Source organism: Eulemur rufifrons, chromosome 8, assembly GCF_041146395.1.
Source record: "Eulemur rufifrons isolate Redbay chromosome 8, OSU_ERuf_1, whole genome shotgun sequence".
In the NCBI taxonomy this organism is placed as follows: Eukaryota; Metazoa; Chordata; class Mammalia; order Primates; family Lemuridae; genus Eulemur; species Eulemur rufifrons.
This window is the reverse complement of record NC_090990.1, coordinates 17,455,519-17,478,981: the sequence shown is the minus strand read 5'-3', so window position 1 is coordinate 17,478,981 and position 23,463 is coordinate 17,455,519. Positions and strand designations below refer to the sequence as shown.

At 56.4% G+C, this 23,463-nt stretch overlaps 4 protein-coding genes across 5 annotated transcripts; 1 reads left to right on the top strand and 3 right to left on the bottom strand.

Annotated features, from left to right (window-relative positions):
• Positions 1-9,807, bottom strand: CNKSR1 (connector enhancer of kinase suppressor of Ras 1). Of its 2 annotated transcripts, none has more exons than XM_069477495.1 (21): positions 9,699-9,807; positions 7,310-7,467; positions 7,024-7,205; positions 6,359-6,443; positions 5,891-5,932; positions 5,691-5,795; positions 4,619-4,678; positions 4,461-4,529; positions 4,024-4,125; positions 3,874-3,944; positions 3,725-3,798; positions 3,485-3,600; positions 3,377-3,407; positions 2,817-2,989; positions 1,806-1,879; positions 1,566-1,637; positions 1,224-1,297; positions 1,012-1,073; positions 817-916; positions 562-743; positions 1-279 (listed from the first exon to the last, which is right to left on the bottom strand). In XM_069477495.1, the coding sequence occupies exons 1-21, from the start codon at positions 9,748-9,750 to the stop codon at positions 28-30; spliced, it is 2,136 nt and encodes a 711-aa protein (XP_069333596.1). In that variant the 5' UTR covers positions 9,751-9,807; the 3' UTR covers positions 1-27. The 2 variants fall into 2 exon arrangements, with proteins under 2 accessions (XP_069333596.1, XP_069333595.1); XM_069477494.1 differs by having other exon boundaries at positions 4,440-4,529; positions 9,699-9,750.
• Positions 9,808-14,782: 4,975 nt separating this feature from the next.
• Positions 14,783-15,735, bottom strand: ZNF593 (zinc finger protein 593). The gene is made up of 3 exons (XM_069477492.1): positions 15,464-15,735; positions 15,184-15,246; positions 14,783-15,079 (listed from the first exon to the last, which is right to left on the bottom strand). Exons 1-3 carry the CDS (start codon positions 15,661-15,663, stop codon positions 14,938-14,940), a joined length of 405 nt encoding a protein of 134 aa, XP_069333593.1. The 5' UTR covers positions 15,664-15,735; the 3' UTR covers positions 14,783-14,937.
• A 987-nt stretch (positions 15,736-16,722) lies between these two features.
• Positions 16,723-20,774, top strand: C8H1orf232 (chromosome 8 C1orf232 homolog). The gene is made up of 4 exons (XM_069477491.1): positions 16,723-17,256; positions 18,818-18,901; positions 19,011-19,108; positions 20,422-20,774. The coding sequence occupies exons 1-4, from the start codon at positions 17,173-17,175 to the stop codon at positions 20,711-20,713; spliced, it is 558 nt and encodes a 185-aa protein (XP_069333592.1). The 5' UTR covers positions 16,723-17,172; the 3' UTR covers positions 20,714-20,774.
• Positions 20,775-21,892: 1,118 nt separating this feature from the next.
• On the bottom strand, positions 21,893-22,940 carry FAM110D (family with sequence similarity 110 member D). The gene has a single exon (XM_069477490.1). The coding sequence runs from the start codon at positions 22,923-22,925 to the stop codon at positions 22,110-22,112; it is 816 nt and encodes a 271-aa protein (XP_069333591.1). The 5' UTR covers positions 22,926-22,940; the 3' UTR covers positions 21,893-22,109.
• Positions 22,941-23,463: the final 523 nt, after the last annotated feature.

Here is a 23,463-nt window from a genome sequence, read left to right as displayed (position 1 = left end):
TTGGGCCAGAGGTCAGGCGCTAGGGTGCTAGCTAGGGTCAGAGGTCAGGGGGCAGAGATGGGGGTGCTCCTCGGGGTCAGAGGTCAGGGGCTGAGAGGACTGTTCTCTGGAGTCAGAGGTCAAGACGTAGGAGCCTCCCTCAGCCTGCGCCACTCCCCAGGCCCCCAGGCCCTCCGAGTACAGCTCTTGGTTCTGCTCCTTCCACCGGCGGAACTTCTCTCCCGTCAGCTCGGGGTCGCCTAGCACTTCCTCCAGGGCCTGCAGCTCCTGCAGTTTTGCCTGTGAGGGGAGTAGGGGCCATGATCACCCAGGGAGGGGGCCAGAACACAAGCCCAGAGCTAACTCTGGAGTCCAGTGCCTAGAACCCAGCACCCGGCCAGCCTGGCACAAGTTGCCGAGACGTGACTTCAAATCCTGACTCAGAACCTAGAACTTGGCCCGGTCCACAGCTGAGCCCAGAGCTGAGCCTGCCATCTGGAGTCCAGGTGGGGCTGAAAGCCACAAACCAAAACCTGAAGGCCAGAGCCCAGTCCCTTGCCGTGCCAGCACCGCCCAGCTGACCTTGAGTGTGCTCTGTAGCGTCCGCACACGGTGCACTCGCTCATTGAGCTGGGGGTCTCGGTTGCGCCGCATGAAAGAGCTCCGCCACTGTTCGTGGGTCAGGGGCTGTGGCTGGCCCAGAAGTGACACGCCACCCTGCCTCAGCCCCCGTACCATTCCTTCCAGTGCCCCTTCACCGCTGTCTGTGGGAGGGGGTGGCAGAATGAGGATGTGCCCACCCAGCCCCCAGCCCAGCTCCCAACTCCAGCCCAGCACCTGCTAGGGAGCCGAAGGAGGTCCGTGGGCTGCGCTGCGTGGGGGTGGCTGCAGGGGATGTGTCTCCATGGAGTGGACTCCAAGCTTGAGCCGAGCTGGGCTGCAGGCAGGGCGCAAGGACAGGAGGGGATCAGCCCGAGCTCCACGTCCTGCTGTTTACCCCCCACCTCCTACCACCAGCCGTCCCCTACTCACCGAGGCGGAGCGGGACCCAGCCTCATCGTCAGGGTCTTCTGCTTCCGTCTCACTGTAGCAGTCTGGGGTAGGACAGGCAGGTGGGAACCCACACGGTTTGGGAGGGGTTGGGAGGCTGGGGAGTGGGCTGGAGTATTTGAAGTTCTTGTCCCCATCCCAGGAAAGACAGGTCAGGGGAGGGTTCCTCTCACCCACCCCTGTGAGACACTCACCTTCCTCTCGGGGTGGGGGGGCCCGGCCTGGAGACTGGTACTTGGAAATGCAGGTGATGAGGTGGCGCACCCACCTATGGAGGAGCAGACGGGTCTCAGGGAGTTTCCATTCACTGAGGCCCTACTGTATGCCAGGGGCTTTTTAACATCTCATTTAATCCTCAGAGCAACTCTGAGAAGGAAGAACTCTTATTTGTCCATTCAATAGATGATGAAACTGAGGCTTAGAGAAGGGAGTACCTTGACCAACCACTCTCAGAGGGTTGGGATTTGCACCCAAGCTCCCAAGCACTCCGAGGTTGGGAGTCACGTGGGAGTAGGGCGGGGGAGGACAACACTCACATGCTCAGATCCGTCAGGGTATCGGCAGCAAAGATGAAGGGTTTGTACACGTCATGGGTGAGCTGGAACACACTGCCAGGGAGCGAAGGGGCCTCGCTTAGCCTGGGTGTGTCTGGCCAGAGCCCAGGGAGGCTGGACCAAAAATCCCAGCCACCTGCCACGCCTCCCACCCCTACCCTGTCACCTTCCCTATCCCTTTCTCTCCCCACCCCCCCAGCCCATCATACCCCAGGACTTAACTATTTTTTCTTCTGATCATGTCCACTTTCCAGACTATAGTTGGAGACATTGATGAGGCCCTCGGCCTTCTCATCCTGGGGGGATCACAGCGTGAGGACCAGCTTGGAACCCCAATACCCTTGAGGCAGTTCCTAGTTACCTTTGGGCTCCTGAGGGCAGGGGAGGGGAGAGGGCATCTCCTGGGCTCTCTAACTGCAGATCTCTCAGTTTCTGGGGCTCAGGAAAGGAATCTGGGGTGGGAGGAGGAGATGTGGCCAAGGGCTACATCTGAGCCAGGAAAGGGGAGCCAGAGATGTCCTGAGAAGCAGCCACAGGAGCCTGCTCGTGCCTTTGTTCCTTCACTAGACACACATGAAGCTGCTCACACCACTAAGCTTTGCAAACGCTGTTTTCCCTTCCTGCTTTTCTTTCTCCTTTTCATCTGACTAACCCCCAGGTATTACTTTCTCAGAAGCTTCTGGACTTCTCAGGCTAGACCAGACACCTCTGCTGAGCTCCCACACGTCCCCTGAACTTTTCTCTCACCTTAGCACACATTCCCTACGTTGTCCTTGAGTCTGTTCATCCCACTCCCCGACTAGCCTCTAAGTTCTGGAGGAGCAGAAACCATCCAGTTCTTTCCTGTGTCCCCAGTGCCCAGCCTAGAGCTGGGTTCACAGCAGCTGTTTGTTGTTCAATGTTTGTTGAATGAATAAACGTCTGAATGAGTGGCCCATCACTGGGATGGACAGCATATTAGAAGAGAAAGGAGAAGGGGCAGAATAAAAGCGATTTTTCCCCTACACCTCCTGTGATACCTTTTCCAAACTGCTTTTACATACATATTAACTCATTTTTCTCAGAAGAGAGTCCGCCTTTTACAGATGGGAACACTGGGGCTTGGGGAGATCTGGGTCTCCCTGTGATCACAGGTGGAGTGGATGGAGTAGAGAGAAGAATCGTGGCCTTGAGGTGACTCACTCGCTTACACGCGTGTGTGTGTGTGTGTGTGTGTGCACACAGAGGTCTCACCTGGGGCTGGCGGTACCAGTAGAGCGTGTGTCCTTTGAGCACAAACCAGCAGCGGCGCCAGCGCGGGCCCATGAAGCCACCGGGTGCCTTGCGCAGCAGGAGCCAGCCGTCGCAGTCCGGCCGGCCCAGCTGCCGGCATGACACCCGCCGGCGGCTCAGCTGTGTCGCCACGCCTGCAGCAGCGTGGCACAGCCTAGTCACGGAGGGGCTGGCAAGGCGACCAGGGCCCCCAGCCTGCTCCCCCCCCCCATGAGCACCCCCCACTGAGATGTCCAACCCACGGGCTGTGTCCAGAATTTACATGTGTCATCACATGTGGGATGTGATGGGGTGGGGATGACCCTTCTATTTTAGAGACGAGGAAACTGAAGATTAGAGGATAAGCCCTTTGCTGAAAGTCACAGAGCTGGTGAAAGGCCTGGGCTGGGAGCACAGGTCTGTCTGACCCAGAAACAGCTGTTTCCAGGAGAGGCTGGCGCAGATCTCGCCCAGTACTGTAAAGATTTCTAAGAGCCCCTCATATAGGGGGGACCCCCCACCCAGTCAGGTGCACCTCGTACCTTTTGATTTCTTCCGACCAAGAGCAGGACTCTGCAAGGACAATAAAGGGCTTGGAGAGGGTCTAGGTCCAGGGCCCACACCCCTCCTTGCTGAGCCCCTGAGCTCACCTTGTCAGGACATCCTGGGGGCCCTGGAGCCTCAGGAGTCTCTGCTACCCCTGCTGGGGGTGTGGCTGGGGGCACAGGGACGGTGGGCAGGGGCTCAGGATCAAGCGAGGTAGAGTCTGTCCGGGAGGGAGGAGAGAGCAGGGAGGTCCATGAGCCCAGGCCCAGGCCTGGGGGTGGGGTAGTGTCAGCACTGAGCGGTCAGAACCAGGCACCCACCACCTGGCAAGGCTTTGGCACTACCTCTCCAGGCAGGGCTGGGCCCAGGAATTGGGCTTGAAGTCAAATCGAAGGCAAAGACATCTTCGGATGAGGCCCTGGGGAGGGCAAGGGGAGATGAGATGAGTCCCATGGTCCCCCCACCAAGACACACCCGGGGCAGAGCCTGTTACCTGGGAGACAGGGAGGCCAGAGACGGCGACTGGTTCCTCAGGTGCAGGCCGTCCAGGACCTGCGGGGGTGTCTGGGAACAACCAGAAACAGGGTGAGGGAGCCGAGACAGGGGTCTCAAAGCAGGTGGGGGTAGGAGCAGGGGCAGGTACCTGTGGGGGGGTCTCTGGCACAGGGATCTTCTTCAGTACTAAGGTGGCCCCGGCTGGCTCCCGTAGCAGCTCTGTCACCACATTCTTATGGGGCCAGGCCACCTGGAGTACAGAGCAGGAGGCCAGGCAGAGACACTGGTCTGGCATCCAGTTGGTCAGGGGGCTTGGAAGCAACCGCCGACTCTCACCCTCGCTCAGAGCTCCCTGAGCCTCCCACTTCTGCCTGCGCTCATGCCACCTCCAGGGAGCCTCCTGAGCCCTTTACCTCGGCTCTGCAGAGACTGCTCGGACCTCCCTGAGCTGGCCCCTCTCACGGAAGGCAGCTCCCACAGCCCTGGTCTCCCCATCGGGCAGAGCCCTTGGTTGCTTCCCCTGCCCCCAGCCCTGGGCTCTACCCTGTGCCCCCCACCTCCCACCACGTCCCTGCGCTCACTCACCACCACCTGCTCGTTGATCTGGACAACCTCGTCTCCAGGTAGGATCTGCAGTCGGGACTCGGTGGTGCCCTGGCATGGGGAATGGGGCCTGAAGCTGGCTTGGCTGGTGGATGAGATAGCTCAGGGGTGGATGGCTGAGAAAGGTGTGGGGCTCTTACCTGGGTGCCCACTCGGGACACAAAGTGCTGGCAGTTGCTGGTGGTGTGGATTTCCAGGCCCTGCAGAGTCAGAGGCTGAAGTCACCCAGGGCTTGGGGGCAGCAGGGCCAGTGCCAGGACTCTAAGGTGGGTGGAACTGGGGAAAGAGCTGGCCAAAGCTGGCACTGCCCCAACTTGCTGTGTGACCCTGGGCTTGCTGTGCCTCTCTGGGCCTCTGTCGCCTCCTCCTCTAATGAGGGCCAGAGGGAAGCTGGAGACACTGATTTCTGAGGTACCAGCTTCTCAGCAACCTTCCTGGAAGGACAGGCAGGGCCAGGGCTCTGGTTTCTCAAGTTGGTCAAAGATTAAAGTGGACAGGCCCATGTCCTCTCCCTTCCCCGTGACCTGCCCAGAGCCCATGCCAGGTCTGTGTCCAGGGCTAGAACGTGCCACCTGAGACCATGCCAGTGCAGCCCCTCAGGATGGGGCAGGTGCAGAGTGACGGTGAGACCCTAGGCAAGTCCTCTGGGCCCACGTTTTTTTTTTTTTTTTTTTTTTTTGAGACAGAGTCTCACTCTGTAGCCTGGGCTAGAGTGCCATGGCGTCAGCCTAGCTCACAGCAACCTCAAACTCCTGGGCTCAAGCAATCCTCCTGCCTCAGCCTCCTGAGCAGCAGGGACTACAGGCATGTGCCACCATGCCTAGCTAATTTTTTTCTATATATATTTTTCATTGTCCAGATCATTTCTTTCTATTTTTAGTAGAGACGGGGTCTAACTCTTGCTCAGGCTGGTCTCAAACTCCTGACCTTGAGCGATCCTCCCGCCTCGGCCTCCCAGAGTGCTAGGATTACAGGCGTGAGCCACCTCGCCCGGCCTGGGCCCACATTTTAACATCTGTACAAAAAGGCTTTACAGCCATAGCAGTACAGGACTCTGTGGGCAAACTGGAAGAGTGAGAAGGGGGAAAAAAATGAAAAATAAAACAATAAACACAAAGAGAAAAAGGATTTTGTGGGATCCTGGACCATATTTCAGGGCCCAGACAAGGCTGCCCAGGGGTCAGAAGTGAGAGGTGAGAGGTCAGGGCTCACCAAAGGATCGTCCAGCTGCACCCGCTCGAGCACAGCCCTCTGCTCCAGCAACTCCTCCGGGCTGTAACTCAGGATGTTGTGGCAGATTGTGGCCACCCGGCTGCACTGGGGGTGGTGAGGGAGGAGAGCAGGCTGTCTAGTCTGAGCTGACCCCCCAATCCCCACATCCCTTTCAGTCCCACAGAACCCCACAGACTCACGATCCTCAGGACTGTGCTCTCTTTCGCAGCTGCTGGGCAGTCCTGGAAGCAGAGTGAGAGAGTGGGGGCCTCCCCTGATTTGGGGTGGTAAGGGGGGTACCTTCTCCCGGGGGCGGGTGGCATTCCCCATAGTCCCTCCCTGCTTCTCCTACGCTGGCCCCTTGCCCAGAACTATAGGGCCTCAGGGTTTCAACCCCAAAGGCTCATCCCCCTGACACCAGGCCCCTGAAAGTCACCACCCATACCTTCCCCTCCCACCCCTTCCGGAGACAAACTTCTTGAGCTTCCTCTGCCAGCTAGGAGACCCCAGGCCCCATCGCCCCGTACCCAGCAGCCGGGCCTGCTCTCTTCCTGCCTCGCTCGTCCCGGCCCTCACACCCGAACCTGGGCTGATTCACAGGTTATAAAAAGCTCAAGCCTGGCCTGGTTTCTAGGGTATGGGCCAAACCTGGCCCTTGGATTTCCTACCTCCTGCAAGGCCTGGCCCAGCTCGCCACACAACTCCCCAATCTCCTGGCAGGCTGAGAAGTCATTTAAGTGGGAGAAGAGGTACCTGGTGGGGGAGGATGGCACAGCGGTCAAGGGACTGTGCTTAACCACCTGGAGCTGATCACCCACCTGAGACTTGGGCTGATACCTGCCCCGATGGGTTTTGGATTGGAGCAGAGGAGATGACTGACACACCCACAGAGCTTAGCACAGGACTTATTTGTCATGTGCCTACTATGTGCCAGGCCCGGTTCCGGGCACCAGGAAGACAGATGTTAAAGACATAATTACATCAATAATGACTGAACTTCAACTGTAACGAATGTTGTGAAACGAGCTCTGAGTGTCTAACAGGGAAGGCTTCCCTAAGGAGGTGACATTTGAGGTGGGAACTGTGGGACAAGCAGCAGCCAGTGAAGGGGGTGGGAAGCTCCATGCAATGGTTGTTGATAAGACTGTTATGATTACAAGCTGGGGGGCGGGGTGGGAACCCAAGTGTCCCCGGGCCCCTGCACAGACTGACTAACCTCTTTGCCCTGCTCGGCCATATCTGAACTAGAGCTAAGCTCTGTTTTTCTCTCTCAGGCCCTAGAGAAGGCCAAGGATGGGAAGGGTCCCCTCACCAGTCATCCCACCCCAGGTACCTGTTAAGCCAGAAGAGGAGGGCGTGGGCCTCACGCACCAACTCCACAGCCGCACTGAGGACATCGGCAGGGGTCTCGGCACAGTCCCCCAGGCGGCCCTGGACTAAGCTCTGGAAGGCATGGGTCCCCTCCAGCAGCGCCTCTGTCAGGCTCTGCAGGTTCTCCGTCTGTAGGCCGGAGCTCTGTGCCAGAAGGAGGCAGGTCACCTTCCTGGCAGCAGCCAGCCCCCCATCAGCAACCCCCAGGGTGGTGGAAGCTGCAGCCAGCGTGTCGGGCACTCACTCACCAGGGCCCGGAGCTGTTCCACCCCATCCAGGATGAGCTCCTGGTGGCCCAGGGGCCACACAGTTAGAGCCTCGAGGCTGCGGGGGCAGAGCTGGAGCAGGTACTTGCCAGGCAGCTGCCAGTCCTCAAAGGGATAGTCCTGCAGGGATTCATCGAGGCCTGGAGGAGAGCAGGGGTCAGCGTGGGGGGAAACAGAGGTGTCACGACCTTTCGGGCCAGTTCCTCACTCCCACAAAGCCCCTTTCCCTCCACTCTGTCCCTGATGACAGCCCTGACACCCAGGCTGTGTTCTGCCCATTTCACACATGAGGCCACTGCAGAAGAGCACAGGGCAGTGTCTCTCAAAGGGTGGTCCCCAGACCAGCAGCCTCACCAGGCAACTTGTCAGAAATGCAAGTCCTCAGGCCCCACCCCACACCTGCTGAATCAGGAACTCAGGTGTGGGGCCCAGTAGTTTGTATTTCAACAAATCCTACAGGTGATTTTGATGCTAAGTCTGAGAACTAGTGATACAGGGGATAAGAACAAGGGGCTTTGGAGACATGGAGACCTGAGTGCTAATATAATTGCTCTGTGCCTCAGTTTCCTCATCTGTAAAATGGGAATAATAAAAGTATCTACCTTCTAATCATATGTGTATTAAATGGCATGACTTATGTCAAGCACTTGAGCATTGTCTGGTTGGTGGTAGACAGTCAATAACAGCTGTCAGATTATTATCACCAAAGACTTTGCCATGATCTACAGGCCCTGCCTTTCCGGCGTCCTGGCCTGCACAGGCCCTCAGCTTAACACTCCAGATGCAGGGCACTAACTCCGTGCAGCACCTGGAATGCTCTTTGAGCTCAGGGTCCTTGCATGTGCTAGTCCTTGTGCCGGGACTGTTCTTCCAGCTCCTTCACGCCCATTTTCATCTCCTTCCAGGAAGCCTTCCATAACTCTCAGGCTGGGCTGGGGGCCTCGCCTCTTGCTCCCACCGTGCCCCAAGCCTCCACAAACCCCTGCACTTGAGCATTGGTCTTTCCTACTTTATTGCAGACGCTTCAAAGACCAGGCCTTAACCATTTCTCTCTAACCCCTAGCCTGTGCCTGGCACAAGGTAAACACTCAGAAATAAGAAAAATATCTGAGTGCTTACTGGGTGCTAGGCAAAGTTTTAAGAGCTTTATGCATATCAACACATTTGATCCTTACCACATATTTAGGAGGTAGGGGCTATTGTTATCCCTGTTTTATAGATGGGAAAACTGACACAAACAGGATAAGTGGCTAGCTCACTTTGAAGGAGCTCCTCCCCTCCCCACCTTGGTCCTCGGCTGGGGAATGTGTGTGTGAGTGATCCATAGCTCTCCCTCATTCCCTGTGTGACCTTAATTACAAGCATTGGGCTGGGAGTTCATGAACCTGGTACTCCCCGGCTATGGCTACGGGCCCTGGAGCAACTTCTTTCCCAGGTACACCGAAAGTGTTGGGCTGCCTCCCTCCCGGCAGACCCGGACACTGAGCTGCAAACGCTAGCCTCGCCGTGATGGGCTCCTTTTGTCCACTTCACGAGGTCAGAGCTGCCTTTCCCATTTCACAGCCGAGAAACCGAGATGTACAGTCACAGAGCTGGTGAGTGCTGGAGCCGGGCCTGGAAGCCAGTGTGGGAGTCTGACTCCAGCCCTGAATCCCTGCCCTTACCCAGGCGATCACCCCGAGCCTGCCCCCAGTGGGCTCCAGCTCCCCACTCTGGGAGCGACGGCCTGACTCACCTCTCCCCTCCCCATGCACAGTCAGAGGCCCTCACGTCTCTGAGTCTGTCTGCAGTGTGTGTCCTTTCCCATCTGTCTGGGCTCCCTGAGCCCGCGAGCATCCCCTCTCCCGTGGGAGCCCCAGGGTGGGGCTGTGTCACCCCCTTCAGTCTGGCCGGGGCTTCTATTTCTCTCATGGGGAGAAGGGAAAAGGACACCATGGCAGGCCCTATTCCAAGACTGCACAAATCACTTCCTGGCTCTGTGTGTCAGTTTCTGCTTCTGAAAAATGGGTTTAATAACAGCCTTCCTGGGCCCTGGGGCCAGGGAAGATGAAGGAGATAGAGTGGGCGTGGCCCGCCAGGCCTCCCTTCTGTTTACACAATACCGCCTCCCCACCGCCACCCTGGCGGCCTCTGGGGATGCTGCGGCCATGGGGGACCCCCTTCGGAGTGCTCAAGCCCTCCAGGGTCATCTCGTCTATCCCTCTGCTCAGCACAGGACCTGGTACATGGCAGACGCTGTAAAAATACTTGTTGACTGACTAACCGACTGATAGACTCTCAGGTTCTTTTTCCTTTTCCTCTCCCCGCCCTCTGCCGGCGGGACACCACACCTAGCCCCCCTTGAGCCCAACTCTTCCCCGGCCCCACCCACCTCTCAGCCAAGCTGCCACCTTCCCGGGGGTCCAGGTCTCTACCGGCTCCATGGCCGAGCTCCGCCCGCTCGGATCCGCGCCCGCTCTGTCCGGCCCGCACAGGAATTTCCGCTCCCAGAGCCCAGGCCTGGGGAGGGGCCCACCTGGGCCTGGGGCGGAGCTGGCGCATACCTAGGTCCACGTGTCCCGCCAGGTGAGGCGCTGCGACAGCCATTGGCCGGCACTTGCCCGCCTCCTGCCCCGCCCTTTAGGCAGCCTAGGGCTTTGGCAGCTGGGCGCCCGGCCAGGGAGCAGTGTCACTGGTGTATGACTCCAGCGCCCGCAAAGCCAGCCAGAGATCCCGCCCAAAAATGACCTCAGAACGCAGGGTGGGACACTGATCCTCGGGCTCCCCAAAAAGGGGCCACAGAGGAGCGTTAAGCTCAGTAGCAAAGCAGAGGTTAGGAGGTCAGGCCCCTGGGTGTCTATGCCAGAACCTGTTGGCTGTGTGACCTGGGGCTGACCCAAACCTGGATGCCTCAGTTTCCCAGTCGGTAAAACAGATATTAGTCCCTACTTTATAGGGCAGCTGTGCAGAGTGAATAGCTGAGTGAATAGCTCTAAAACCTTTAGAACTGGAGTTTTTAGCCCTCATCTTTTATTTTGCACTATGAACCCCTTTGGCATCTGGTGTGGCCAATGAACCTTTCTCAGAATAGTGCTTAAAACAAAATGCTCATGATTACAAGGAGAACAATTATTATCAAAATATATTTTAAAACACAAATTTATGCCAGGTGCAGTAGCTCACACCTGTAGACCCAGCAACTCAGGAGGCTGAGGGAGGAGGATCACTTGAGGCCAGGAGTTTGAGAATCAGCCTGGGAAACAGTGAGACCCGTCCCTAAAAATAAAAGTAATTAGCTGGGCGTGGTGGCACATGCCTGTAGTCCCAGCTACTCGGGAGGCTGAGGCAGGAGGATCCCGTGAGTCTAAGAGTTCCAGGCTGCAGTGAGCTATGATCTCGTGCCACTGCACTCCAGCCCGGGCAACAGCAAGATCCCACGTCTAAAAAACTAAATAAATAAGTGAAATAAAAGAAAATAAAAACACAACTTTATGACATAGTAATTTGTGTTTATTAACATTAAATAACAAGACTGGCAAATTAAATTGTCCTATTTTAATGACATCAGTGTGTTTTTGCTCAGCTTGAATAAGAACATTAAACTGCGGGGTGGTCTTTGACTCACCTCCTCTCATGTTGATTAGCAAATAACTAAAGACAGGAGATGCAGAAGAGTGATGGAGAAGTCGGAGCTAGAACAGGCAGATTCACCATTTGGTCACTGAACCACTAATAGGCACAGAGGTGCCCAAACAATGGCAGCTATATCACAGGAGTGCCTGAAACAGAGAGGTGATCAGGTGCGATTTAGTGGTAGGTTAATAATTACCATGGTTTTGGAATAGTTATGAGCATAAATATTTTGAGATACTTGTAATAACAACAATTTAATATGAAAATATCTGTTATTTCCATTGGTGACAAAGCCAAACATACTGCTATTACTTCAATGTACATAGCAGGAAATGGTAAATTTTGGTTAGAGGTTAGTGAAAATAAAAATGTAATTTTTTTCTCATCTGAGTTTATGTATCCCCTGAATTCTGAACTCCAGGGTAAGACCTTTCATCTCAGAAACATGTCTGACACATACTAAATGTTCATCATCATCATCATCATCTCAGGCCAGGGGAATTGAGGACTCTGAAATCAGACAGAATGAGTTCCACACTCAATTGCTGTGTGACTCAGCCCAATTTCTACACCTCTCTGAACCTGTTTCTTCCTCTCTAAAAGGGGGATACCTAGACCTTAGAGCTGTGAGAACATCCTCTAAGTACTTTGAAATCCAAAACAAGGGGTAGATCTGAGTTATTACTGCTTTAATTATGTCGAGAAGGGCCTGGGAGGCCATCCCGGAACCTGCCCCTCCAACTGTGTCACCTACTTTGGAATCTCTACCTGTGAGTGCCCCAACATCCAGCCTTAAAAGCCTGTCATGATCTTACCTGTAACCGGGGACCCAAGTCTGAATTTGGTCCACAGGTGGCCCACATAGTTGTTGTCATTTAACAATTTCACATTCAAACTGAGATCTCCAGCTCCTCTGGAACTTGGTCAGCTCTGGTGATCCAATTTCACCTTTACATTTGGCATCAAACAGCAAGAGTGGATCAGCAGCTTCTTCCTTCAAGGGGGACAGACTCCAGCTCTCCAGGTCACCGGCCTTGCCACCTTTGTCAACCAGCGGGCTCCAAATTTGCAACACCTTCCTCACCTCTCTGGCTTTCTCCTTTGTTTTATTATTTCATTTATTTATTTGTTTTCATAAATCACACTGTTTGTACATCTGGCTTTGTCCTTTGCCTCACATCCTTACACCCTGTACTGTGTCTCTCGTATATTCTGTGCTGCACCCTTCTTTAACATTTTTGCCTCTTTGTATAGCAGCCTCCTCAAGGCATTCTGGGAAAGTCCACTAAGTTCTAATAGAGCCTTTGTCATGGTGTTTGGTAGACACAGATCCCAATTTCATCAAATACCTACCCTGAGCTGGCACCAGATACAGAGGTGAGAACCCAGTCAGCCCCTCACACTCCTGTAGGGGAGAAACCAACAAGACCTTACCACCACTCTCTTACACCCATTCACTCCCTAAAAAGACCGGGGCCCTAACAACCACAGCAGTGCCTTACTCTGTGCCCCCAGCACCTGACAGGGCTACACAGTTAGGGGCATAGTAAATGGCAGCTTCTATTTTAAAGGATTTTATGAACATTAAGGTTCTACATATTGGCTGTAAAAATTTCAAAAGTTATTAAGTGAAAGGAGCACATGCCCTTTTCCCAGAATGTCTCTATCCTGTTCCCTAGTAGGGGTTACTGCTGTTTGGGTATTCTTCCATTTTCTCTATATGCAGATAATCTACATACTATTCTGCAAATTGCACTTTTTCATTGTATAAGATAGTTGGTATCAAATGAGATAATACATGTAAAGTGCTTAGAACAATTCCCAGCACAGTCAGCTAGTATTTTTTAACATATCATGGACAGCTTTCTTAATACATTAACTGCCCCATGAGTTGTATTTAACTCACACTAGTTTTGAGCCTGGGGCTCATGAAGTATATGAAGACTCAATTCTCCGAAACAAAATTCAATAAGTATGTCGTGAGTCACATACAACTCAATTGGCATGCAGTGTAAAAACTGATTCTAGCGCCATGTGAGTTGCATGTAACTCACACACCGAAAACAAAAATAACAATTTTTTCATTAAATTAGAAAGGACCATTTTATTTTTGAAGTTTTTTTTTCCTTTTTTTTTTTCAGAGACAGGGTCTATTGCCCAGGCTGGTCTCGAACCCCTAGGCCTCAAGCAATCCTCCCACCTTGGCCTCCCAAAGTGCTAGGATTACAGGCATGAGCTACCCTGCCCAGCCTTCGAAGTATTTATTCTATTTTCCTAACAAAACACCATGGCCATACACCATAATACAAATTTTATTTGAACAAAGCAAAACACCACGGCCCCAGGGAAAAAAAGTTTTTTTCTAGTGTGGCAGTCAATGTGTTAATTGGTATATGCAGATCTCCTTTTATTGTTGTCCCCAAACTGAGAGTAGAGAAGTCCCTATAGGAATTCTGTCTTGGAGGAAGAGGTGAAATGAGCCCTCCCTCAAGGTAGGGGAGTTTGATCTCACAGAAACCAAGTAAAAAAGGCGTACTGTTGAGAGTAAGGCCAACAAGGGAACCGCCTCCTCCTTTGCTGAATGCTGATTGGTGGCACCCAATCATCTGAGGTAGGGACAGGGCCTAGACCAGGGTTGAGGGAGGCCCGCCCAGTACCCGGTCCAGGCCCGGGACTCCTGAGCGCTGCCAGCCAAGGCCTCTCCTGCCTACCCAGCCTGGTCTCCCTGGTGGATGGGGGAGGTGCTGCTCAGGCCTGATGCTGATCTCTGTTGACAGCTGCTCCTGGGGCTGGCAGGATGGCAGGCAGTGGGGGAAGGGACCAGATTTAAAGGTCCAGCTGCCCCGCCCCCTGCCAGACCTGGGCGGTCAGGCACGGGTGAGCATCCTCTGAGGGAATGGGTCTCCTGCATACAGGAGGTCAGGGACCCCCATACCCTGATTTCCACTTCTTGGTATCACGAACACCAATGGTCCTCATGTCCGCTCCCACCCCACAGGCCGCCAGAGAGACCAGTGCCCCCCACCATGCGATTTCGACGTTTGACCCCTGGCTATTTCCGGGTGCTACAGGTAAGTACCCTGATGGATGGCTTCTGGCGCCATTGACCCCCTTCCGCCCCCTACCATGGCTGGTCTGACACCCTCAACAGCCAGGCTGTCACGTTCCCTGCCGCCTGAGCAGCCGGGGCCCAGATGGGCAGTGAAGCGAGAGGATTGGGGTGGAATCTCCCTGGGGCAGCAATGGTGTCCATGTCTCCTTCACCTAGCTGCAGCTTCTCAGCCCCTTCCCACTCCCTATCTTCCCAGAAGTCTCAATGACCCCTCAGGCGCACCCGCTGTGCACCCCCAGATGCAGGTAGCCGGGGAGCTGAAGGCAGAGCCCCGGAGTCCGCTGGCTGGGGTTGTGGCTACACTGCTGGCTGTCCTCGGGCTGGGCGGCTCCTGCTATGCTGTCTGGAAGATGGTGGGGCAGCGGCGGCGGCCACCACAGGCCCCATGACGCATCAGAGAGCCTCTCACCTGGGCCCTGGGGGTAAGTGACTAAGGGAGGGGGCTGCAATCTCAGGAGCCCACTTCTTTTCTGGGGATCAGTCTGCGCCCTCATCGGAGTAGGGAGAATAAATCTGGCCCTACTCCCTCACTCCACACTGCACCTGGGTTTTGTCTGGGGGCTCTGAATCAGATACTAGGATCCCAGAGGGAAGGCGGGGATGCAGGTTCCAAAGCTGGACCAAGTGGGGAATAGACACCCAGGGGCCTATACATATTAAGTAGTAGAGAAACCCTTCCAAGGCAGGAGTTTGGAGCAGTGCCCTGGAATTTAGACAGTCAGAGGCAAGCCCTCTTTGTCCAGTTCCTTTATTGGGGGCAGGGCACCCAGAAGAGGCTATCCACTCCCCAAACCCAGGGCCAAAAGAAGCTGGCACACTCTCTCCCAGCCTAGTCCATACATCACTGTCCATGAACAGCTCCACTGCCCTGCATCCCCAGACCATGTCAGGTAGACGTGTCCATCTCAGGGACCTCAGTGGACACTTCTGTGGGCACTGCAAGGCGCTTGGGTGGAACATAGGAACCCATACCCGCTGCCCTGTCGGCCTCTTCCTGACTGTAGGGCTCGACACTCAGCTGCTTCAGCCTGGGGGAAAGAAGAGTAGGAGTTGGGAGCTGACAGGTGCGAGACCTGCCTGCGAGAGCTGCCTGCGGAGCACCCATCCATCAATCCTCCTTACTCCTTCATACCTTTTCTTGTGGTCTTTCGATCGGAAGTGGGTCTTCAGGGTGGCAGAATCGATGAAGTATCTCCTGTAGGGATGGGGGTGAGGAAGAGGGTGAGGAGGTGATGTCTCTGAGGTATGCCTATCTCCCTGACTCTAGCTTGTTCCCTGACGCCAGGATCCTGGCCTTAAGGAATGGCAGGCGGGCAGACCCAGGGATCCCAAGAGGTCCCCGGGGCCCGGACCTCACATGTCCCAGCCCATACCGCAGACCCTCCTCCAAGCCAGGCCCCGCCCGGACTCACGCGCAGGCCAGACAGCGATGCAGGCCTCCCCCTGGCAAGTCAGGGTCGGGCTCGGCGTCCCGGTCGGGCAGGGGCCGTGCGGGACCCGGCGGCCGCAGCTCGCGGTGAATCTCATCCAGGTCCGGCCGCCGCCGCTTCGCCTTCATCTGGCGAGCTAGGGAGTGAGCTCGGTGCGCGCCTGTCCGGCGGGAGCGACCCATGGCCGGTGACAGCCGGGCCAAGGGGCCGGGAGCAGAGCAGGGAGCACACGTGCGGGAGCTTCCGGACCGCTCAACGACGTCACGCGACGCCGGGGGGCGCGGCAGGCTCAGCCCGACCGCCTCTGATGACGTCACTCGCGCGGCCAGCGGCTTGAGCGCCCCCAGGCGCCCGCGGCCGTCAGCGTCGGAGCTCCAGGCGCGGCCTGACGAAGTTTGCCAGCGGGAGGGCACCGCCGCGCGCGGACCCTGGCTGGGGAGCGGCGGGGTGGGACACCGGGGGCTTCGCGACTGCACCGCTGCCCTGCCCGCTCCGGCCTGGCCTGACGTATCTCCACGCCATCCTCTGGCCCTGTCATCCCTTCCTGGTTCCCAGACCTTAGACTCCGCGGTGGGGGTGCGACGCTTTAAACATCTCTGGAAGGCACTGATAAATGTCTGTGACGTGAATAAATGAATAAATGACTGAGAGTGAATGAGTTTGGAATCCCAGCCGCAGCAGGACTTCCCGAGATATCTCCAGTTCCCGACAAAGTCCTCACCACTTCTCCCGACTCCCCAGTTATTCCCTTGGGTCTCCATCCTCCATCCACCCCCCAGCCAAATCCATGAGGCAGGGGTGTTCCTCCCAGAGATCGCGGTAGTCAGACGTCCTGTCAGAATTCAGAGGGGTCAGCTCCTCTCACAAGAAGAAGAGGTGCTCATAGAAAGACCTCTCCGTCTTTGCCTCCTTTTTCGGAGCCCTGGAATCCCAGGAGTGGGCTGGCAGCAAAGGCAGAGAGACGCCTAGGTGTTGTGTGCTCAGAGTGGGGAGAGGGCCAGCGGGCTTCTCCCCATTCACGAGAGCCTGGTGCCTCCCAGGCTGTCCAGAGCCAACTCCACGGGAAGGGACCAGGGGAGCTCAGCAATAATTCAGGGGCTCCAGCTTTTTGGAATCTGTTGCCAGGAAATAGGGAGACAGGCACGTGCATCCCTGGGGAGAGGAATCAGTTTCCAGCCCAGACAAAGCAGTGAAATGTAAGCCCAGAGTGCCGACTGGGGCCCTGGGGACCATCCCACTCCAGTTCACCGAGGCTGAGTGGACTCAGGGTGGGGCACAGCTGCTTTGGCTAGTCACAAGAGCCCCAGTGTGGGTCCTAGACCTAAGGATTTTGTGAACAGAAGAGGATTTTTCTGAAGCCATTCTAAGGGATCAGCGACCTCAAGTACTCCTAGGCCCAGGAAGGAAGCCTCTCTTAGAGAGATGCCTTCATTATTCTTGACCAATATGGGTCAAGACAAGGGGCTGAGGTGGTGAAAGCCTGCTATATCCTCCCCCACCCCAGACTCCTTTGGATCAGGTTCACCTGCTGGGCACTGTGCCAGCTAGGAAGGCTGGTGCATCTTTAATGAAGTCACCTGATCCCTGGAACAGGCTCTTGGCCTCACCAAGTTCCTAGAGCCAGACCCACTGGTGCCCACTGAGTCACCACCTTCCTGTGCCTTGGTGCCAGGCCCCTTGCCCCAGCAGCCATGAACCAGGCCTTCTGGAAAACCTATAAGTCCAAAGTGCTACAGACCCTGACTGGGGAATCTGAGGAGGACTTGACAGAGGAGGTGGGTACCATCTGTGAGTGCTGGGTGGGGCATGGGCAGAGGGACAGCAGGAGTGAGAAGTACAAAGTAGGGCATGAGATGGGCTCTGAGAAAGAGAGGGGGGTACACTTATGCAGAAGCCATTGGCATACTCAGGGACGGTAGAGCATGGTGCAGTGTCAGAAAGCTAGGACATTCAAGGAAACTGAAGAAGAGAAGACCTGGAGCCATGGGATGAGTGGTCACTGTCTCCAAAAATCCAAGGCTGCCCATAGAAGAGGACCAGGGGGCAATAGCCACACAGGGTACACTTAGGTTGACACAACTTTCTAATGGGCAGAGCTGAGCAGAAATGGGAATGAGGTATTGAGCCCCCTATTACTGGAGGTAGGGGAAGTGGCACTTGTCCTCTGAAAGTTACTGCAGCAGCATCAGATGAAAGCCATACTTAGAGCATGCTTTGTTCTGACATTGAGAAAACCAAAAAAGCCAGCATGGTGGCTCACACTTGTAATCCCAGCAACTCAGGAGGCTGAGGTGGGAGGATCACTTGAGGCCAGGAGTTTGAGACCAGCCTGGACAACATAGCGAGACCCCATCGCTAAAAAAAAAAAAAAAATTTTTTTTTAATTAGCCAGGCCTGGTGGTGCACACCTGTAGTCCCAAAGATTTGGGAGGCTGAGGCAGGAGGATCACTTCAGCCTAGGAGTTTGAGGCGCAGTGATCTATGATCATACCACTGTATTCCAGGCTGGGGGAAAGAGTGAGACCCTGTCTCTAAAAACTGGGAATGGTCTTATGTCTAGAGACTGTGATAAGTGGCAGTTATACAAACAGATGTGGCAGGGGCACATACATCACAGGTGTATGTATCAATAAATATATATCTAGACAGGTTGGTGTCCAAGGCTAGGCTTGTGTAGAAGTGTCTGTGGGTGAGTGCTGGGATGGGCGTCTGTGTGGAATCCCCAGTGAAGGTGTATGTGCAGGTGTGAACACTTTGGGCAGGAGTCTATGCCTGTGTGCCTCTATGTAGGCATTTGCAGGCATTATGTTAGTATAGTATATGTGTTTGGGTGTCTGGATGGGTAGAGAGGTTTTGTGTGCTGTGGGTGGGCCTCTGTGCAGCTGTCTGCAGTCGTATAAGTGCACAGGTGAGAATGGTATAACGGTATGCATGTCCTTGTATAGGTGCCTCACAGCACATACATTTATGTACAGGTGAAAAGCTGTAGCCATGTGGAGGCATGCTCATGTACAGGTGTGTGTCTGCATCAGCATGTATGTCCTTGTCCTTGTGTTTTCGGTGTGTATGGATGTGGCTGTGGGTGGGCGGGTAAGTGCACTCACGGTTGTCTGTGGGGATTTACTATACGGGTATGTGTGACTGGTAGCTTAGTGTAGAGGTATATATCGGAACGCATTCACATGTGCCTTTGTGGAGGTGTGAGGTGTATAGGTGTGTGTTTAGTTCTGCAGGGTTTGGGGTGCCTGGTCTCTGTGTACTGGGCTACCAGTGGGGGAAGGAGGTCCTGCTCCTCTGGGGTCTCTCTCACACTGGGTGGGGGGTCTTGTGTCCCAGAGGGAGAACCCAGCGTTAGTGGAGTCTGAGAAGGCAGAACCAACTGAGGAGGCCTCCAATGCCATGTCACAGCTGGCCCGCCGGGTGAGTTCTCCCTTCTTCCACCTCAACCCTAGGGATCCTGGCAGAGGTTGCTATGGAGTCCTGGGAGGTTGTGCGGGGACCCTTCCCTGACTCGCAGCCCCCCTCCCAGGTTCAGGGGGTCGGGGTGAAAGGCTGGCTGACAATGTCATCTCTGTTTAACAAAGAAGATGAGGACAAGCTGCTGCCACCGGAGCCCTGTGCTGACCAGTATGTGTGTGTGTGTGTGTGTGTGTGTGTTTGGGGTGGTTCTGGAAGGGGCCTGGGGTCCCCCTTCTGCCATGTCCTTTCCTTCTGGTCTGTCTTTCTGACCACAGAGGGCTGGGGAGGTACAGCCCCATGCTGTTTCTGTTTCCTGTCAGCAGGAAAGAGGCCAAACCAGAATATCTGGGAGATTAGGTTAGATCCTGGGAGGAATCTACCAGCTGTTGGGATTGAGGTGCTGGAAGGTATTTATGGGCTGTCTCTCCCCACCCACTTGGGAGGGGCAATCTCCCTAGAACCAGGGAACAGAGGAGAATACCTTTAGGTGTTTGCAACAGAAGGGGATCCAGATCAGTGGTTCCCAAATATTGTCTAAACCCTCATCCTCCAAGGGAGCTTGTGACAAGCACAAATTCCTGGACCTTCCTTCAGAGATTCGGATTCAGCTGGTGTGGGCCGAGGCCTGGGATCTATCTATTTTCACAACTTCCCTGAGGACCCTGAGGCACACTAGTTTGAGAACCACTATTTTAGAAGCTCCTTGATGCTAAAGATTAGGGGGTCAGACCCAGGACCTCAGTCTCCCTCCTAGCTCACATTCCTTCTCTGCCCTTTCCTCCAGCCAGTCACACTGCCCCCCAACTCTATTCCTTTCTCCTAGGGCCCCCTCTTCCATCTCTCCTGCCCCCAGGTTTCCTTTCCTCCTCCCCACACGCATCCCCTTTCCCTCCCAGTTGCCTAGGGACTCTCCCCAGATTTGAGGTTCCCACTATAAGCCCATCACCCCCGCTTCACTGCCCTTCCCCCCACGTCTCCCACCCACCGCCATCCACTGTCCCATTTTCCCTCTCCCCTAAGCCTTTGGTCTGGGCTTTCCCCCTGTCTCTCAATCCCAGGACCTGACAGCTCCCTGCCCCGCCTCTTCCCGAAGGCTTCCCTCCCTAGGGATCTAAGTACCCGCAACCCCCACCCCGCTCTCCCAGGCATCCGTGGGCCCCGCCCTCTCTCAGGGCTCCTCCCCCAGCTTCCCCGACCCGCCGCCTCCAGCTTCTCTCCACGGGCCTCTCCCCACTACCCTAATCCCCCGACCCTGTCCCTCCCCAGCCCCACTTCCCCGCGCCTCTGAGCCCTCCCCTTGCCTCCAGGCCCTGACCCGCCCCCTCGCTCCCCGGCGCTAGTCACTTGACCCGGTTCCGCACCGCAGTCTCCCGCCTCACCCGGCTCCCCTGGACCCCTACTCGGCCCTCGGCGGCGCCCCCTCCCCTTGGTTCCTCTCGGGACTGCTCAGCTCCGACCCCGACCCCGCCCCTCTCCCGCAGCCCGCTGGCGGCGCGGCCCCCCTCGCAGGCGGCAGCGGCGGAGCCTCGCGGGCAGGGATTCTGGGACGCGTTCGCCAGCAGGTGGCAGCAGCAGCAGGCGGCGGCGGCGTCCATGCTGCGCGGCGCCGAACCCGCTATGGAGCCGGACCCCGAGCCCGGGGACGAGGCCGCGGAGGAAGACGCTGAGCGCGCCGAGCCGCGGGAGGCTGACCCGGCGGCCGGCTTCAAGTGGGGCTTCCTCAGCCACAAACTGGCCGAGATGAAGGTGAAGGCCGCGCCCAAGGGCGAGTAGCTGCCAGGCCGAACTGGACGCCCGCTCCTCCCTACCCCTCATATAAACCCCTGGCCCGACACTCCGTGCCACCGCGTGCTTTTGTCCGGACATCAGGAAAGGCTGCTTTTGGGTGGGAGACCTCAGGCAGGGTCCAGCTGGAGGGATCCTCACTTCCGTCGCCCACAAACATACTGGGGGCAGGAGAAGGAAATGACCAGAGACAGCCCAGGTATCAGGAAGGACTGTGTTAGATTTAAGGTACAACTTTCCAGGAAGCTGGGCAGCCCCGGAGGACTGGTTCCATTACCCTGTCCAGCTTCATTTAATCCGACAAACGTTGCCTGGGGCCCTATTATGTGCGTGGTCCCTGTACTAGGCAAAGAGACTAACGAGAGAACTTACTAAACTACCAGAGTCCCACGCAAAGTGACAAATTGAGGCACAAAAGTAGGGCTGCACGTGGGAGCTCAGAGGAGATGAGGCCAACGGGGGAATTCAGAAAGGCTTCTCGAAGGCTACATGTAATCTTAGAAGGATGCGTGGAGAGAAAGGGAAAGGGAGGAGGAAAGGGAGGAGATGCATGAACAAAGCCTTAGAGGTGGGAACATGTGAGGGAAACAGGTGACCTGTGTATCCTTGAGGGAAGGGGAGGCAGTGGCAGGATGTGAAGCTGGGGGCTGGCAAAATTTGGTCAAAGGGTCGTCCCTTTTAATGTTCTCAGTGTCGGATCCTCCACATCTCAGCCCTTCATACCGAGTGACCACAAGGAGGCAGCAAGGCTCCGAAAATGGGGGCCTTTCAAGGGTCGGTGAACCCCAGATTTTTGGAGTAGACTCCTCCTAGGACTCTCCAAACGCGCCATTCCCAGCTGCCAGCCAGTTTGGGGCTATTTGGGAGTCGGTGGAGAACATGATCACAATGGTGTTGGTGCTGATTCTGTAGTAGTCAAAGCGGCTACCGTTTACTGAGCACTTCCTATATGCAGGGCGCGTTACAACTACTTCAAAATACTTTTATTTTCTCCCTTCTCCCTTTAATAACCGATGGGTGCAGCTCCGTCCAGTGAGGTTCAGTGCTTGCCCAGGGTCACACACTCCAAAACCCACGCAAACCCGTTCACCCCCTTCCTCAACATCTGCTCCCTAATCCAAACTCACGTCCATTGAAATAACGTTCAATTTTATTCAGCAGGTTTGCTCAGCTCCCATCCCAGACATCACTCTGCAGCCGTGGCCTCCACAGGGGCCACGAGGCCCTCTCCCCCTCCGCTGCATGCGCTGGGAAGGGCCTTCGAGATCATCTTGTCCCATCTCCCCAAGGTTCAGATGGAGAAACTGAGTTCCGGAGGGAGGGGCTTGCGCAAAGGCGCCCCGCGCTTCAGACTTCCCGGGAGCTGGCTCCCGAGTGGCCGCGGTCACACCTCGGACTCGCGCGGCGGGCCGCGGGCGCGCTGGCAGCCGTACAACCACTGGATGACGCGCGCGTTGCGCTCTACCACCGACACCGCCGGGCGCCCGTCCCGCGCCGAGCCCGCTGCCTCCGAGCCGCCGCCGCCGCCCGCGCAGTCCGGGCCGCCTGGGCCCCCGTCGCTGGATGTCCAGTCACTGGCGTCCCCAGAGCCCGGTGGCGGGGAAGTTCCGGTCTGCGGGCTGGTGTCGGCGCCCCAGCTCTGCGGAGAGAAGCGCTCGGCGCCCAGCACCTCTACCAGCGCGCGCTCCAGGCCGCAGTAGTTGAAGAAGCGCTCCTTCTCCGACAGGGGCAGCGAGCACGTGGGGCACAGCGCCCGCTTTCCCGCCGCTTCCGCGTCATCTTGAGGCGCAGCCCAAGCCCCAGGAACCGCGGGTCTCTCTGTGGGGCCGGGGCTGCTTGGGGCGGCGTCTCGGGGGGCGCCCAGGAAGAGGCGCCGGACCAGTCCCTGGCCCTTAGCGTTCTCCTTGTTCACTGAAGCCTTGCAGTCCCGCTTCTGGCGGTAGAAAATGAGGGAGTCAGGCCTCGGTAGCCTCCTGCCGCTGCCCCGGCGGGCGGGCCTGGGCGTCCTGGGCGATGCAGAGGGCCCCAGCTCATTGCAGGGGTGCGGGGTGAGTGGCCCGGGACCCCCGCGCAGGGCTGGCTCCTGTCGCCGCGCTATCACCTGGTGCGTCTTGACATACTTGGCTTTGTCGGCCTCCAGCCTCTCCACGGCGCTAGGGGTCCGTCCCCTGGAGGGGGTGGAGGGAGAGGCCAGGAGCATTTTAGCAGAGCTGGGCCGGGCAGTGCCCCATAAGCCGCTGGAGGTATGTAGCCAGCCAAGGAGCCAAGTGCAATTGGCTTGCGCTCTGTGGGGACTGCAGGGAGAGAGGAATGGTCAGGGAGAAGGTAGGAGATGTCCCTGGCCCTCTTCTGCAGGCATGCCTCGGTATGGGATCAGTCAGCCACCCCTCCCACATCCAAGTCCGCTGGTGCCATGTCCAGGGAGCAGAGGCTCAGGCCATCCCCTCTCCCATCCTTCAGAGACATGAGGAGGGGCTCCTTGGCCACGCTGAAATATATGCCCCTTTGAGGGTGCCCCAGTCTGGCCACAGGGTCATGCAAGCAGATATCAGTAAGCAGGACACTTGGAAAAGGAAATAGGGCTGGTCCCGGCCCAATTCTCGAAAGTGGCCTGAACCGGAAAAAATACCTCTTCCCAACCCAGCAGCTTTGAGCCCAAGACAAGGAGGCTCCCAGCCACAGGCTGGCTCCAGCAGGGTCCACCCTTCCCGCCCCCAAACACCGAGGTCAGGGATATA

What these genes read in the sequence shown, in the direction of transcription:
- CNKSR1 (XM_069477494.1), bottom strand. Translation starts at nt 9,750, where the DNA reads ATGGAGCCGGTAGAGACCTGGACCCCCGGGAAGGTGGCAGCTTGGCTG. An exon ending in GCCCAGCCCTGCCTGGAGAG is followed by an intron (nt 3,601 to 3,724) that starts GTAGTGCCAAAG and finishes CCTCCCGGACAG; the next exon opens with ACTCTACCTCGCTTGATCCT. An exon ending in CCCCAGGATGTCCTGACAAG is followed by an intron (nt 3,408 to 3,484) that starts GTGAGCTCAGGG and finishes TTGTCCTTGCAG; the next exon opens with AGTCCTGCTCTTGGTCGGAA.
- ZNF593 (XM_069477492.1), bottom strand. Translation starts at nt 15,663, where the DNA reads ATGGGTCGCTCCCGCCGGACAGGCGCGCACCGAGCTCACTCCCTAGCT. An exon ending in CATCGCTGTCTGGCCTGCGC is followed by an intron (nt 15,247 to 15,463) that starts GTGAGTCCGGGC and finishes CCATCCCTACAG; the next exon opens with GAGATACTTCATCGATTCTG. An exon ending in TCGAAAGACCACAAGAAAAG is followed by an intron (nt 15,080 to 15,183) that starts GTATGAAGGAGT and finishes TCTTTCCCCCAG; the next exon opens with GCTGAAGCAGCTGAGTGTCG.
- C8H1orf232 (XM_069477491.1), top strand. Translation starts at nt 17,173, where the DNA reads ATGAACCAGGCCTTCTGGAAAACCTATAAGTCCAAAGTGCTACAGACC. An exon ending in TGTCACAGCTGGCCCGCCGG is followed by an intron (nt 18,902 to 19,010) that starts GTGAGTTCTCCC and finishes CCCCCCTCCCAG; the next exon opens with GTTCAGGGGGTCGGGGTGAA. An exon ending in CCGGAGCCCTGTGCTGACCA is followed by an intron (nt 19,109 to 20,421) that starts GTATGTGTGTGT and finishes CCTCTCCCGCAG; the next exon opens with CCCGCTGGCGGCGCGGCCCC.
- FAM110D (XM_069477490.1), bottom strand. Translation starts at nt 22,925, where the DNA reads ATGCTCCTGGCCTCTCCCTCCACCCCCTCCAGGGGACGGACCCCTAGC.